The following is a 15,836-nucleotide window of genomic DNA, read 5'->3' as shown; positions in this document are numbered from 1 at the left end:
GAATATATTGTAAGCAATTTTAATATATTCTCCATATGATTAAAGATACTTTGCTGTGCCTTGAACTGGCCAGCGTACATAAGGTGCACTCTAAGCTCTGTTTTTCTGCATAACTTGTTATAATGCATGCTTTTGTATGTACAATGTGATATTAATTTTATTGTATAATTATTTCTCTTTTTCAGATCAGCAATCGTGTCCTGTATATCTTTTTTACAAATGTTCAAGAGCTTTTCGGAAATGTAAAGATCAAGCCAGAAGTAAAACCTCTTCGTTGGTCAAATATGGCGACCATGCCAGCATTGCCAGAGACACAGGAGAGTATTAAGGAGGAAATTCGGAGACAGGTGAGTTTCATTTTATCAGAAGTAAAATGGCCATGTACAGGCTTCATCAGTTCTTTACTACATTGATGAGTTCACCCGAAAAAGAGCGAGGAAAAGAAAACATAAGATGAAGTATTGACTTATGTACTTTTATTCATTCATTGATTTCTCGAGTCTCCTTTGTCCTTTTCAGAAATGCAGAGCAGCCAGACTGTTTCTTAGTGCTCCTTGGGGACAAGACGAAATGAAGTAACCCTGGGTAGTACAAGAGTTTAATACAGAACACGGACTCTCATGCAAGAGTCCTCACAGTAAACATTCAAACATTTTAGATCAGTAGCAGCTCATCTGTAGTATGTCTTTTGGGTGAGGGAGGAAAGTTGACAACAGGCAAAAATCCAGATGGACAAACGGAGGGCCTGCAAACTCCACACAGAAGCCATTGCAGCTGTAACCGAACTGAAGAATCAAGTTCTGTGAGGCAGTAGTGCTGACCACAGCAGTACTCCGAGGACATTCAGATGTGAGGCACTAGTGCTGACCGCAGCAGTACTCTGAGGACATTCAGATGTGAGGCAGTAGTGCTGCCGCGGCAGTACTCCGAGGACATTCAGATGTGAAGCAGTAGTTCTGAAACCGCGGCAGTACTCTGAGGACATTCAGTTGTGAGGCAGTAGTGCTGACCGCAGCAGTACTCTGAGGACATTCAGATGTGAGGCAGTAGTGTTGACACTGCAGCAGTACTCTGAGGACATTCAGATGTGAGGCAGTAGTGCTGACGCGGCAGTACTCGGAGGACATTCAAATGTGAGACAGTAGTACTGACACCACAGCAGTACTCTGAGGACATTCAGATGTGAGACAGTAGTACTGACACCACGGCAGTACTCTGAGGACATTCAGATGTGAGGCAGTAGTGCTGACACCGCAGCAGTACTCAGAGGACATTCAGATGTGAGACAGTAGTGCTGACACTGCGGCAGTACTCTAGAGGACATTCAGATGTGAGGCAGTAGTGCTGACGCAGCAGAACTCTGAGGACATTCAGATGTGAGGCAGTAGTGTTGACACCGTGGCAGTACTCTGAAGACATTCAGATGTGAGGCAGTAGCGCTGACACCGAGGCAGTACTCAAAGGACATTCAGATGTGAGGCAGTAGTGCTGACACTGCAGCAGTACTCCGAGGACATTCAGATGTGAGGCAGTAGTGCTGACACTGAAGCAGCACTCCGAGGACATTCAGATGTGAGGCAGTAGTGCTGACCGCAGCAGTACACTGAGGACATTCAGATGTGAGGCACTAGTGCTGACCGCAGCAGTACACTGAGGACATTCAGATGTGAGGCAGTAGTGCTGACCGCAGCAGTACACTGAGGACATTCAGATGTGAGGCAGTAGTGCTGACCGCAGCAGTACTCCAAGGACATTCAGATGTGAGGCAGTAGTGCTGACCGCAGCAGTACTCCAAGGACATTCAGATGTGAGGCAGTAGTGCTGACACCGAGGCAGTACTCTTAGGACATTCAGATGTGAGGCAGTAGTGCTGACGCAGCAGTACTCTGAGGACATTCAGATGTGGGGCAGTAGTGCTGACACTGCAGCAGTACTCCGAGGACATTCAGATGTGAGGCAGTAGTGATGACCGCAGCAGTACTCCAAGGACATTCAGATGTGAGGCAGTAGTGCTGACCGCAGCAATACTCCAAGGACATTCAGATGTGAGGCAGTAGTGCTGACCGCAGCAGTACTCTGAGGACATTCAGATGTGAGGCAGCAGTGCTGACCGCAGCAGTACTCTGAGGACATTCAGATGTGGGGCAGTAGTGCTGACACTGCAGCAGTACTCAGAGGACATTCAGATGTGAGGCAGTAGTGCTGACACAGCAGTACTCTGAGGACATTCAGATGTGAGGCAGTAGTGCTGACACCGCAGCAGTACTCCGAGGACATTCAGATGTGAGGCAGTAGTGCTGACCGCAGCAGTACTCTTAGGACATTCAGATGTGAGGCAGTAGTGCTGACCGCAGCAGTACTCTGAGGAAATTCACATGTTATCTATGTGCTTTATAGTTTAGTGACTCTGTGTGTCTGTGAGTGTATGTGTGCTCACACTTTACTTTGAAGATATTGTGTTTTTAACCAGATCTGAAATAACCTGCCATTTTTTTTACTGCTCTGTAACCATCTGCTTCTTACCTGAGAATTAATTTCTTCCTGACCAGTGCACTGGTTTGGCCTCCCAGACTAAGGCAGAAGAGATGACCCACAAATACAAAGCCTACCATTGCAGAAGATGAGTTAGCACTAGGTGCAACAGTATCCCCAGTGCCTTACTTGGGGTATTTTGTAGGTTCCTTCTCTTGGTGATCTGACTTGCTTGTTTATAAGGACAGGATTAGCAGTACCAATCCATTGGTACATTGTACACGAGTACTTTCACACCTGCTTAAATTCAGGCCAAAGCAGGATGAGGTGCTTCACAGTTCATGTACCTCTCATTCTGATATTCTTCCATTTGCAGTCACCTTTTCATGGATATTAGTAGAGCAGCAGCAAAGACCCCCACCCCCCACTCCCACCCCAAGGTGGTTTAGTCTGCACTAGCCAGTTACTTCCCCTAATTACCTAATTATTGTTTCCAGCCCTTGCATACTAATCAGTATTGTATGTCCGTGGTTGTAATCAAGGCTTTATCCTTGTATGCCACAAAAACACATTTACTGTGTGTATGTTTTCATAGGTTCATAGGTGTTTACTAGGCTAACAACCACAAGTGCCTTTTTAAACCTAGCCATGCATCCCACATTTCTGACAAGTTCTGATACCCTTGATAAGGGTAAGCATGGGCCTGGGAGATGAACCATTTACAGGTTGCCTGTGTCCATTACAGACATAAGTGCCAAACCAGATATGAATTTCCTGTTCCCCATCCAAATATCCAAGTTGCACTTGAATTGGGTTAGGGAGGAACTCTGTTTCACATGGATTGGGAGCCTGTTACATAGACGGGGTAGTCTGTAGTATACAGGATTACTATCAAAACTGCAAAATTCACAACCGCGAATGATGATGTCTTCAACGCATTTCATCAACCTCATGAATATTAATGAGGTTGAATGATCGACTAATAACACTGATGATCTGTTTTCGATGTTAATGTTGACAGTTGCCGTTTCCAGACATGCTTCGTGTCCCTGCCTTTGTTAACGATCTTCTGAACTGATGGTAACTTGACTATCAACATTCCGAATGTCGCTCCTACCGTGTTCGAACAGGAGCCTGACGTTGAACTGACTTTCTGGCTTTTGATTGTAAACCCTGGTATACATACCTATGTCTCCAGCAGGTCCTGTTTATATCACAGGCAAGTTTAAGTCTTTAGAATGGGTAATTCTGTTGCTGTTTGTTTTGTGGATATGCAGGAGGTCCATCAGAGTGGGGCTTGACATAATGCCCTTTATAACAGGCATAGATGTCTCCTCAAAAGCCTGTAGGAGACAAAATACAGGGATAGGGTCTTAAGGCAGTCTGCAAAGGACATTTTACTTACACCATGTATTCATTTAGTGAGGAACCTCTGTGGACATTCCAATTGTTGGATATGCATGGTTAGGTACATAACAAAGGGGGCATTGTACTCAGTGATAGGTCTGACGAATACCAAATACAGCAGAACAGTGACTTCCTTGGAGTTGGATGCCATACCTTTGTTTATAAGTTGCACAGAGTAGAATGATTTCCTCACCTCTGTAGACACATGATGGTCAAAGGCTAGAGTACTATCTATGTGTGTCCCTAAGTCCCTGACTACTGGGTCAACTCTAAGGGGTGTGTTGTCAATATGATAGTTACCAGGGATGGATGACTTCCCAAAGGATACTATTATGCATTTCTTGGCATTTAGTTTTTAGTCCGTGGCTCTGACACCAGTTGTTTGTCTGTGTCATCCTCTCCTGGAGAACATTTGTGTTGGTGTGAGATTCAGTGACAGCTCCTAATTTTCAATCCTCTGCAAATATAGTCAGCCAGAGACCACTTGACATTGGCCTTGACTTTTGAGAAGTAAATGCCAAAAAGGAGCGGTCCAAGGACTGATCCATGAGGGACTCCACTTGTGTCTGGCCTCTTTGTAGAGGTGGACTCCCCAATTATAACTTTCTGGGTCCTGTCTGTGAGCCAGTTGGCTGTCCACCGGGTGAAATATGGGTTTGTACCTAACCTCTTGAGTTTGTCTACAATGCCTGAGTTGGGGTATTGTTTCAAATATCTTGGCCAGGTCAAGGTAGGCAGTGTGAATGATTTGCCCTCATCCATTGCTTTGGTGACCTTCTCAAAGAAGTTCACCAGGGTGATCAGTCATGATCTCCCCTTCACGAAACCAAACTGGGTTGAGACCAGTGTCTGGAGGTTTATTATATCTCTGTTGATCATCTCCATGATAATTCTGTCCATGGCTTTACATGTAAGACTAGTGAGACTTGTGGGTCTATAGTTTCCAGGGTCTGCAGCCCACCTTTGTGCATGGGGATGACTGTTGCCATTCTCTATTCATGAGGCACGAAGCCTGTTTACAGTTAAATAGAAATTCCAGAGGCCGTGATAGGTCATGTTTGATGCTAATTAGAAGGCATCCTGAGATACTGTCTGGGCCTATTGATGCAGTGATGTTCATCGTGTTTCACTGTTGCAGTCATTACACTTGGGTTATCCTGCTGGCAGGCTACCCGCAGTCAGCCTGAATTCCAAAGTCCTGGTCCGGCGTCTGATGCTGGCACCTCTTCCCTGACCTCAGTGCGCCAGAGGTATAAAAGATGCAGCCGACGCCATTTTCTTCAGTCTTTCTAGCCGCGCGGTGCCCAAAGCAAAAGCAGTTTGCAAGTGCCGGTCGGCCAACTCCTGAGATTTTCGAAATTGAATTTCAGATCCGAAGTCTTCAATAAAGCTAAGTACCCCATTGGGGAAACTTTTTTCTTGCTCCAGACTGATGTTAGAAAAAGTTAACAATTGTATTTCTTGTGGGAAGCAAATACCTCATAAGGATTTTCATTCTTACTGTATTCCTTGCCTAGGCCCTGACCACGACTTTGCTAGCTGTCGGTTTTGTGCTAGGTTTAACCAACGCACTATTAAGCGTCAGTACGATTTTGCTTTTCATTACTTTGGCCGAAGGTTTAACTATATAATGCCATCGGAACAGCCAACGACCGGAATTCACAAAAAGTGCAAGGAAAAAGAAAAGGACAGGCATCAGAGGTCCAAAACCGACAACGAAGCCTCTTCTAGGCCAGTCGCCGGTTCGCCGATTCTCAGTGAGGCGCTTTCGCAGCCCCTGACACCTGCTACCTCAGAGCCACAGGCCGCCTCCGACTCCCACGTGGAGACAACTAGACCTCTGGATACTCAAGGTATTGGGCCTTCAGAAACTAATCCCTCAGATGGGTCAGGAGCCGTTGAGCAGGCATCGGCTTCTGAGGGTGTTTTTGGACCTACACAGCTTTATATCAAGCCAACTTCAGCATCCAAGACAAAGTCTAAAACAGTTTTAAAAACAAGGAAACAAATACAGCATTCTCCAGGGCAGACTTCCATGCTTAAGAAACAGATGCTCAAAATGCCCGAAGACCTAATTACTTTGATCAGGGGTTCCCATCCCCCTCCTGATAAGAGGCCTAGGCAAGACACAGAATATGATTCCTGTGATCAGGTTTCCATTTCCTCTGACTCCTCTTCAGAACAGGGATACTCTATTCCTCCCTATGAGGATTCTGATGCTGAAGAATGTGTTCCTTCAGCTTCTCTTCCTGAGGATTACTCCTTTGGGGAAACCCTGCATACCATGAGGGAGCATTTCCACTGGGAGAGCCAAGATTATTCAGAATCTAAGAAAAGGCTCAGAGACTTACTTTTACTTCCTCAGCACAGACCTCTTGCTATTCCTCCTGTTCTAGACATTGTAGATGATGTATTTTCAGAGTCTGGCCTGTCTCCCGACTCTCTACCTCCTGCTCCTGTTAAGCCAGACAGATACTACAGGGTTCCAGACTCTCATAAATTTCTATATAAGAACCCTGCTGCTGACCCAGAAACTATTTCTCAGGGTCCCAAAGGGGTCAAGGCCGCTACTGCAAAAAACCCTGTCCCCTCCGATAAAGATTCAAGGGCACTGGACAGATGGGGGGGGGGGTGTACACTTCTGCTACCTTGGCTGTAAGGGCTTTAAATTGTCAGTTTCATATGCTTAAATATCAGCAGTACTTAATGTCTCTGTTAAAACAGAAAATGTTGACAAATTCTGAATGTTCTGAGAACAAGGAAATGCAGGATTTATTGCATGCAGCTGAACAAGTGGGAAAGCATACTTTGCAGTGTGGTTATGATTCACTGGAGGCCTCTTGCAGGGCCGCTGTAAGCAAGTTCAGTCATTAGAAGGCATGCTTGGTTAAAGGAACAGACTCCGCCTGATCATGTTAAAGCAAAGTTATTGGATGCTCCATTACAGCATGGTACTTTGTTTGGTGTTAAGGCAGAAGAGGTGTTATAGAAAATGGAGGATAAAGCTAAATCTTTGCAGACAATAAAGGATTTCTTACAGGTACAGCCACCCAGATTTAGCAGGAACTGGCCTTCCAAGAATTGGTCCTTTCCCGTGTCAGGCCACAAAGAGGCAGAGACAGACGCCCTAGAGGCAGACAACAGCCCCAGGGCTCATACAGGCCCAAACAATGGGGTGCTTCTACCTCCAAAAAGCGGAGAAGACAAATCACAGCCATTTAGAAAACAATCCCAATGACTTCCCTCTGCCAATGCCAAGCATTTATCTTTTGACAGCACCCTTAGGGGGAAAGCTAGCACTTTTTTCACAAAATTGGCACATGATCACCCAGGACAAATGGATCTTAAATATAGTATCTCAGGGCTACAGGTTCCACTTTCACACCCTTCCAAAGGCAAAAGGTATGCCAGATCTGCCACACAATCAATGGGCAGAGGCACAAAAACAAGTTTCATCTCTCATGGACATGAGGGCTATTCAGCCAGTGCCACAACAAGAGCAGGGACAAGGATTTTACTCAAGACTTTGCTTAGTACCAAGAAAGGACAAAGCATGTTGACCAATTCTGGACCTGTCTATTTTAAATACTTTTCTGGACGTTCCAAAATTCAAAATGTTGACTGTGCAGCAGCTTCTGCCCGTGCTGGGCAAGAAGGCTTGGCTTGTAACTTTGGATCTCAAAGAAGCATACCTGAGTGTCCCAATCAGGCAGTCTTGCAGAAGATACCTCAGATTCATAGCTGGCTCAATGCACTACCAATTCTCTGCACTGCCCTTTGGCTTATCTACTGCGCCCAGAGTCTTCACAAAATGCCTGGAACCAGTAATTGCATTTTGCAGACTAAGAGGAATTCAGATATATCCCTACTTGGACGACTGCCTTATTCAAGCAGAGACCAAAGACATATTCTACTAAAGCATCTGGCATTTGTAAAAAGATTACTAATTTGCCTAGGGTACACAGTAAACGAAAATAAATCAAAACTAGTACCCTCTCAAGAGATAATATTCCTGGGTGCAAGCTTAAATACAACTGCCCAGATGGCTTATCTCACTCCAGACAAACAAAGGCAACTGACTTCTTACTTCGAAAGCATGGCAACAAAGACCCAGTTATCTGCAAGAAAAATTCTGCAGGCTCTGGGCTACATGGCATCCTGCATTCTGCTAATTCAATGGGCGAGACTGCAGATGAGGAAACTACAGTGGTATCTAAAAAGTGTTTGGACTCCACATTGCCACAGCCTGGAATCATTAATTTCACTCCAACCCTGCCTGCAACAGGAGTTTCGATGGTGGGCACAGGTCTGTCACCACAACAAGGGACAGCCATTCACTTTACCCACAGCCAAGCAAACACTAACAACAGATGCATCAGATTATGTCTGAGTGGCCCACATGGCAAGAAAATGTATTCAGGACACATGGCCCGCAAGCCAAAGGCATCTTCACATCAATCAAAAAGAGATGCTAGCTGTACAAAATGTCCTGACAACCTTCAAGGACCTACTTCATCCAGGACAGCTGCTGATAAAGACGGACAACACCACAGTCATGTGGTACATAAACAAGCAGGGGGGGGCACACATTCCTACCCCCTCTGCAGACAAGCCATGATTTTGTGGATCACAGCTTTGACTTACCAAGTACACCTGCAAGCACAATTCCTGCCAGGAAAAACAAGTGCTCTGGCAGACGAACTAAGCAGAAACCTCATGGATCCTCACGAGTGGAAACTAGATCCACAAATCTTCAACATGATAAGGAAATGGGGATGCCCCGACATCTTTTTGCCTCCCGTCACAACTGCCAACTTCAGAGATTCTGCACAAGGACTTATCACAAACAAGCATGGAAAGTGGATGCTTTGTCATTCAGCTGGAACAACCTTAACAGTATATGCCTTTCCTCCACTGCCTCTTCTCCCCAAGGTACTCCTAAAGGTCAGACAAGAGAAGACACAAATTATGCTGATTGCCCCGGATTGGCCACGCCAACACTGGTACCCAATCCTAAGGAGCATGTCTCAAGGCCCAGCCTGGACATTGCCTCAAATTCCTCATTTACTGACCCAACAAAACAATCAGATCCTGCACAGCCAACTCAGAACCCTAAATCTAGCTGCATGGCGGATAGTGTAACCATTCAGAATACACCTCTCTCTAAAGCGGTTATGGATGTTATTTTGGAGGCCAGGAGGCCCAGCACCAGAAAATCTTATGCAGAAAAATGGAAGAGATTCTGTGCTTGGAACCAGGGGCAAGGAATTGACACGCTTGTTCCAAATATTCCTCAGATTTTACAATATCTAACTGAGATACTGGACAAAGGCCTATCCTTCTCATCAATTAAGATCCATGCCTCTGCCATTTCAGCTCAATACAATACGGACCCACCTATTTTTTCACATCCATTGCTTAGGCAGTACCTCAGGGGGGCCAAAAACATAAGACCTCCATGGAGAGCACCTATACTTGCATGGGACCTCAATTTTGTCTTGGAAAAACTCAACACTGCCTCCTTTTGAGCCAGCCAATACAGCTGAGATAAAATTCTTATCATGGAGAACCGCTCTGCTCCTAGCAATAACTTAAGCAAGAAGAGTCTCAGAGTTACAGGCATTAATGGCTGTGGAACCTTTTATTATCTTCCATCCGGACAGGGTTTCTCTAAGGACAAACCCAACATTTATGCCTAAGGTAGTGTCCAGTGTGGCTCTTAACCAAACCATTCATTTGTCAACTTTTTACCCAAACCCATAGAATAAAGGGGAGAGACTTCTGCATTCTTTGGACATACACAGACAGCTACGCTTCTACTTGGACAAAACTAAAGCTTTCAGAAAAACTGAGCAACATTTAGTGGCATATGCTGCAAGATCGCAAGGAAAAGCTATCTCAAAGCAGACTATTTCAAAATGGATAGGACACAGCATTCGTTTCTGCTATTCACAACATGGCAAATCAGTGCCTAAGGGCATTAGACCACATTCTACCAGGGCAGCAGCCACCTCAGCAACCTTACTCAGAGGAGTACCAACCAAGGATATTTTGGAAGCTGCAACTTGGACTTAAGCACAACCACTTACCTCTTTACTCTACTCTAAATCCAGAGCAGGCTTTGCCACTGTAGCTCTGCAGAGCCTTATAGCCACTCCTAATTCTATTTAGACCCAGCCGCCCAACCTCAGCTTTGGGATTCAACCCAAGTGTAATGACTGCAACAGTGAAACACGATGAACATAGTACAGTTGTGTACCTACCATAAATGTAGATGTTCGAGTGTATTCATTGTTGCAGTCCAGGTTACCCACCCACCATCCCCCTTTCTTTGCTGGGACTTATCTGTAGTTCTCTATTCTATACAACCTATGTGGTGTATTTGCTTGTAGATGAAGGTATTGTTTATTTTAGTGCATGCTTTTATAAGAAATGTTTTTTTTAGCCTACCCTTTTGGGGGCACCTGACATCTGGGGCAAGAAAAACTGAAGAAAATGGAGTCTGCTCCATCTTTTATACCCCTGGCACACTGACATCCGGGAAGAGGCGACAGCATCCGACGCCGGATCAGGACTTTGGAATTCAGGCCGACTGCGGGTAGCCTGCCATCAGTATAACCCAAGTGTAATGACTGCAACAGTGAATACACTCGAACATCTACATTTATGGTAGGTACACAACTGTACTTCTTTGGTCTTGGAGAGAGCATTAAGGACCTGTTCCCTAGTGATAGCAGGGGGAGTTACATTTGATGCTATTTCCTGAGGGAAGGTTGAGGGGTAAAACTGGAGTTGAATTCATCAGCCAGGAGGTTTGTTGCATCTTCTGCTTAAGTATAAGTGGCTGCATTTACAATTTCCACTGTACTTTTTGATATCTTCCACCTATTTGCTAAAGAGGTTTTGCACTGCATGAACATTTTTTTTAAAGATAAGTAAAAACAAGGAGAAACATTCACAATGTAAAAATAATAACCTTAAAGTTATTATTTGTGATTCATATGTCTCTTCCACTTTTAGTATCCAAGGCATCCATCTTAACATACTTTTTCTCATATGTTGAATGCATGATGATGAAAATTCATTTATTTCTCTTTTTCATAATTTGCTTAACACCGTCTTGTGCTGGTTGTTCTTTTTTTCCCAATTTGGCAGTTGCTTGTTTTGCAGATAGAAATAAGTCCAACAAAGCTGTTGCTCCTTTCTCTATTCCTTCTGTTTTATTTAAACTAATTATGCAGAGAGATGCAGTGACTACTATTTTTCCATGCCAAATATGCAAGCTCTGTATTTCCTCCCTTAAACTGTTCTGCTTTGATTTAGGACAGTGACAAAAAGATATGCATCGATCCCCTCTTTAAAACTGTATCGTGTCTCCAACAAATGGGGTTTAACACAGTAGTTCATTCTAAACTTGTCTTGTGAGAAAGTAAAAAATAGAGACACTTCCAACACAAACATCTAAATGTCCTTGCTTGTGTAATATGTCTCAGGGCTAGGATGATGCTTCCCAATCAACTAGAATAATTTGTAGTAGTTAACTTTAGCATTCGTTGTGAGGAAGAGTTTTGTTGTGAGGAAGAGTTTTGTCTCGACACATTTTTTCTCTTAACATCATATATAAGTTACTTATGACTCCTTTTCACTTGGATGTTCTTGCCTGTTTTCTATCTAACAAAGAGTCAGTTTTGGTCACCTGTCTCTTTAGATTGTGTACAATTTCAAAGCCTTCAGCTTATCTTAAATTATTGTACAGTTTGTGTTAATAGTATGGTTGTGTCAAAATGTAGATACCATAATCTGTTTTGTTGCCACATCATTGTTTTTCCTGCTGTCATTAACTGACTCTTCTTCAAGCACTCAAATCTGTGGAAATTTCTGTTGCTTGTAGCCATAATCTTGTGTAATTTCTATTGGAGTATACTCGTTTAACCAAGTCAGTTTGTGTTTGTCAGCGAGATTTTTATCAACTTTATTAGCTCCACTTTAGTTTTGAGTTTGAGTGTTTTCATTGCAGCAGAGTCTTGAAAATTTTGACAGAGATTTAAATGAAGATAAGAACAAACAATACACGAGATCAGTCTACATATGTAAGCTAAAAGTTTGAAATAAACTTTCAAAAGAATTGTCATGTTTAACGGTTGGGAAAATAGCCTTCTGTCATAATGGCTACTCTGTCCATATTATCATGGAATAGAAATAGCGTTGTAGGTATTGAGAAAAAGTAGAGAGTATTGAAGTATGTATTAAGAAGTGCAGGATGTGCGTGGTACACACAATAGTGTTGCAAGAAACACCGTTAGAAATGAGCATGTATATTTGACAAAGAAAGGATTTCATGATGGGCATTCACTAGATTATTGGGGGCAAAAGCAAAGGGGAAGTAATAATACTGATTGCAGTAGCTCCAGCAGTAATAGAAGAGGAGAAAAAAGACAATGATGGGTAGTTCTATGGTAATAAGAGGTTATTGGTGGTATGAATTATGCCAACATGTATTTATATTCCACCTAAAGTTGCTGTTATGGATCTTAGAGATTTTTGGGAGAGTTTGAATTTCTGTATTTTCTTATGTGAAATAACTGAGCTGGACTGAATGGAAATTTGTCTTTCACAGGGCCATGTGCATTATTTGAAAGGTCTGACACACATCCAGTAACTAATTCAAATTTTGCACCAGTAAACTCTAGGATAAAGATGCAGGGCATGAAATAAAAATGAGAAAGTAACATTTTCCTACATAATATATGTTAAAACAGGAATTTAAGGAATGGGTAGCGGAAATGATTTTGAGAGTTATTAGAGAAAGTATAAATTTGTTCAGAAGGGATGGCCGGAGAATGGAACAAAATGAAAATGGAGTTAAAACCGTGGTAGAATAAGAAGGAAAAACCGCGGTAGAATAAGAAGGATATCGGGAAGCAAACAGGAATTGCTTACAGGGGTCGACAAAAATTTAAAGTATTGCAGAATAAGGAATATCCCACAGAAGAAGAAAAGGGGCAACTGCAGAATGCTAAAGGAAAAATAGGGGAATATTTGAATAATGCACTTATTATTAATGCCCGCCCCTCCAGGCATGTCTAAAGGTCAGTTCCTTCTGCTTTCTCCTATTAACCTCGTGAACTTTGGCATCCTGAGCCAATGTAGCAACTGCCTCATGTACACTGATAACCCTCAGACTTGCGAGAGATGCACTTATATGTCCAAATTGGAAGCCACACACTCTCCAGCCAAGACCGGATTAGCTGGTCAAGAGGAGAAGGTCAACACTTGCACCACACCACATGGAACACACAGCCCTCCAGAACACACGCCAGCACTGCCTTCACATAAAAACACAAACCACACACTTACCTTTGCGGAGGCTGTCAATACAAATCTACCCAAACAGCAGAGACCTCCAAGGCAGAAATGCACTCCAGCGCCACAACACAACACTAATCATGAGACACATAACCCTCCTGTGCCACTCAACCTAAGCCCCTAAGGCAAAACAGCATGCCCAACACACTAGTCATAGGTGACTCGATAGTGAGGAACACTGATGTCCCAGTCACTAGGTTGAATAAGGAGAAGGTAACAGTCAGCTGCCTGTCAGGTTATAGGATCCTCTGCATAGCGCACACATTCAGGTCCCTCAACAACAGGTACAAATATGACTCTGTCACTGTACATGTGAGTGTGAATGACCTGAGACATACCTCCCTGGACTACATGAAAAGAGACTAGGAGGAGCTCTCGGATTATGTATTCCAGGGCGGGTATGACCCTAGACCTGAGCAGCCTCCTACCATCACCCAGAATGATACCACAGTACAAACAGAAAATGCTTTTTTTTCAACAACTGGCTAAGTTTCTGGTGTCATTCTAAGGGAATCCAGTATCTGTCTGCCTGGGATGATATGATTGACAGACCTCGATGCTTTGCCAGAGATGGCCTGCATCTGTCACCCCTGGGCCGCTGGATACTGGCCAAGGCTCTTGCCACCCATATAGTGCCTTTTTAGGCGGTGTTCAAAAGATCAAATTACCACCGTAACAGCTACAAACAAATGCAGTCTGAGGGTCATGCTGCTCAACGCTAGAAGTCTAAATCTCAAAATGCACTCGCTCGAAGCATTCCTTAAAATGGACAACATTGGCATTTTGTGCTGTAACAGAGAACTGGTTCAAGGCAGCAGAAAGCACCCCTGCACTACCAGGCTGTAACTCATTCCACACCTTTGGGTCCCAGAACTTGGACCAAAGCTCCAAAGGCGGTGGTGTTTCCATATTCATAAAGGATACGCACATCTCCAGACTGGTAGCGTAACATAATGCATCAGAGATACTCAGGTGCAGGTAACATTGAGTAAGACAATGATTTGGGTCGTAGCCTGCTATAGGTCCCCAACCATGTCCCAAGACTCACACTCCATGTTCCTGAGCACCCTGGAGAATGACAGTGTCCAACCTAACACTCTCATACCGAGCGACTTCAGCTACCCTCCATTAACTGGGAAAACTACTCATGCTCCAATACACTTGCCCAGCGTTTCCTTGAATTCATTAATTCCAATGCCCTGGATCAGCTCGTTCTTACCCACACTAAGAGGTAGCAATATTCTTGACCTGGTCATTATTAACATGAGCGACCGTTGCTCTATACCAACAGTTAACCCCTCCCTGGTTAGATCTGACTACAAACTAATCACATTGGAAACCCATATCCCTCCCACCCCCACATAGGTAACCACCATGAAAAACTTTTCCAAAGCTAACTTTGGGCTCCTAAAAACAGAGGTGGCTAACTTCACGGCACCCATGCAATTGGAGAACAGCTGCATGACCGCCGAATCATACACTAGTGCCCTGTATGAACATGTACACAAATGCATGGATCTCACCATACCCAATAGAACCAAGACACTCTTCTCCAAAAAAAGGAAGCCAATCTGGTGGTCCTCTGCCATAAACAAACTCTACAACAGAAGGTGGAAACTGATGCGGAATAAGGTGAAGTCCCAAGACTGGAAAACCTCCCTTATCAGCCTCAACAAAAACTTGAGCTCCCTCATCAAATCCTCTAAAGCTAGCTATAAAAGCAGAATTGGAGCAGATAGTAAAGACAACCACCAGGCCTTCTATAGTTATGTAAAGAATCTCCACGGCAATACCCAGGTTTGTTTGGAGCTATTGCACAATGGCACCTCCTATACCGAGCCAACACATATTGGTCGACAGATTCAGTGTCAGCTTTATCCCTCTCTCCCCCACCAAAGGACCAATCACAATACCAGTAGATTGCCAGGCACCCAGTATTACTTCTGCACAGGTTACAACAGCACTGTCCAAAGCCAAGAATACAGCTTCTATGGGACCTGACGATATCCCTGGCTGTGTTCTACATGAACTGCAAGTGAACTGGCACCTCACCTGTCTGCCCTGTTCAATCACAGGCTTTGTCCCTACTACTGCCCCATTAGCCTGACGAGCCTGGTCTGCAAGGCCATGGAGCGTATCATCATGGAACTCATAAACAAAGACATTGGTAATCTCCAAACTCTGGACCGTACCCAGTTTGGATTTGTAAAAGGCAGATCATGTCTCCTAAACCTGATTGACTTCTTTGAAGCAGTCACCAAAGCCATAGATGAGGGTAAAATGGTTCACACAGCTTACCTAGATCTCGCCAAGGCTTTCAACACCACCCCCCACTCTGGAATTATAGATAAGCTCACTAAATTAGGTATAAATCCCTATGTCACATGGGTTGCCAACTGGCTCACGGATAGAACCCACACTGTGAAAGTAGCAGATTCCAAATCCGACTTCAGACCAGTGACAAGTGGAGTACCACAGGGTTCAGTCCTGGGTCCTCTTCTGTTTGGTATCTACTTCTCTGAAGTGTAGGCTAACACATAAGGTCTTTGGCTAACAAAGTTTGCAGATGACTGCAAACTAGGAGCCATAAT

At 44.0% G+C, this 15,836-nt stretch overlaps 1 protein-coding gene across 3 annotated transcripts in view; it reads left to right on the top strand.

The window, feature by feature from the left end:
* The window catches only part of RALBP1 (ralA binding protein 1), a 597,292-nt gene that overhangs the window by 327,323 nt on the left and 254,133 nt on the right, over positions 1 to 15,836 (top strand). For all 3 annotated transcript variants that reach the window (XM_044066564.1, XM_044066562.1, XM_044066563.1), the window contains exon 5: positions 186 to 347. In XM_044066564.1, the coding sequence (XP_043922499.1) occupies positions 186 to 347 (162 nt within the window). The remainder of the gene's footprint in view (positions 1 to 185; positions 348 to 15,836) is intronic.

Source organism: Protopterus annectens, chromosome 3.part1 (genome assembly GCF_019279795.1).
Source record: "Protopterus annectens isolate FY-2018-M chromosome 3.part1, PAN1.0, whole genome shotgun sequence".
Lineage (NCBI taxonomy): Eukaryota > Metazoa > Chordata > Ceratodontiformes > Protopteridae > Protopterus > Protopterus annectens.
This window is presented reverse-complemented; position numbering and strand designations above follow the sequence as displayed.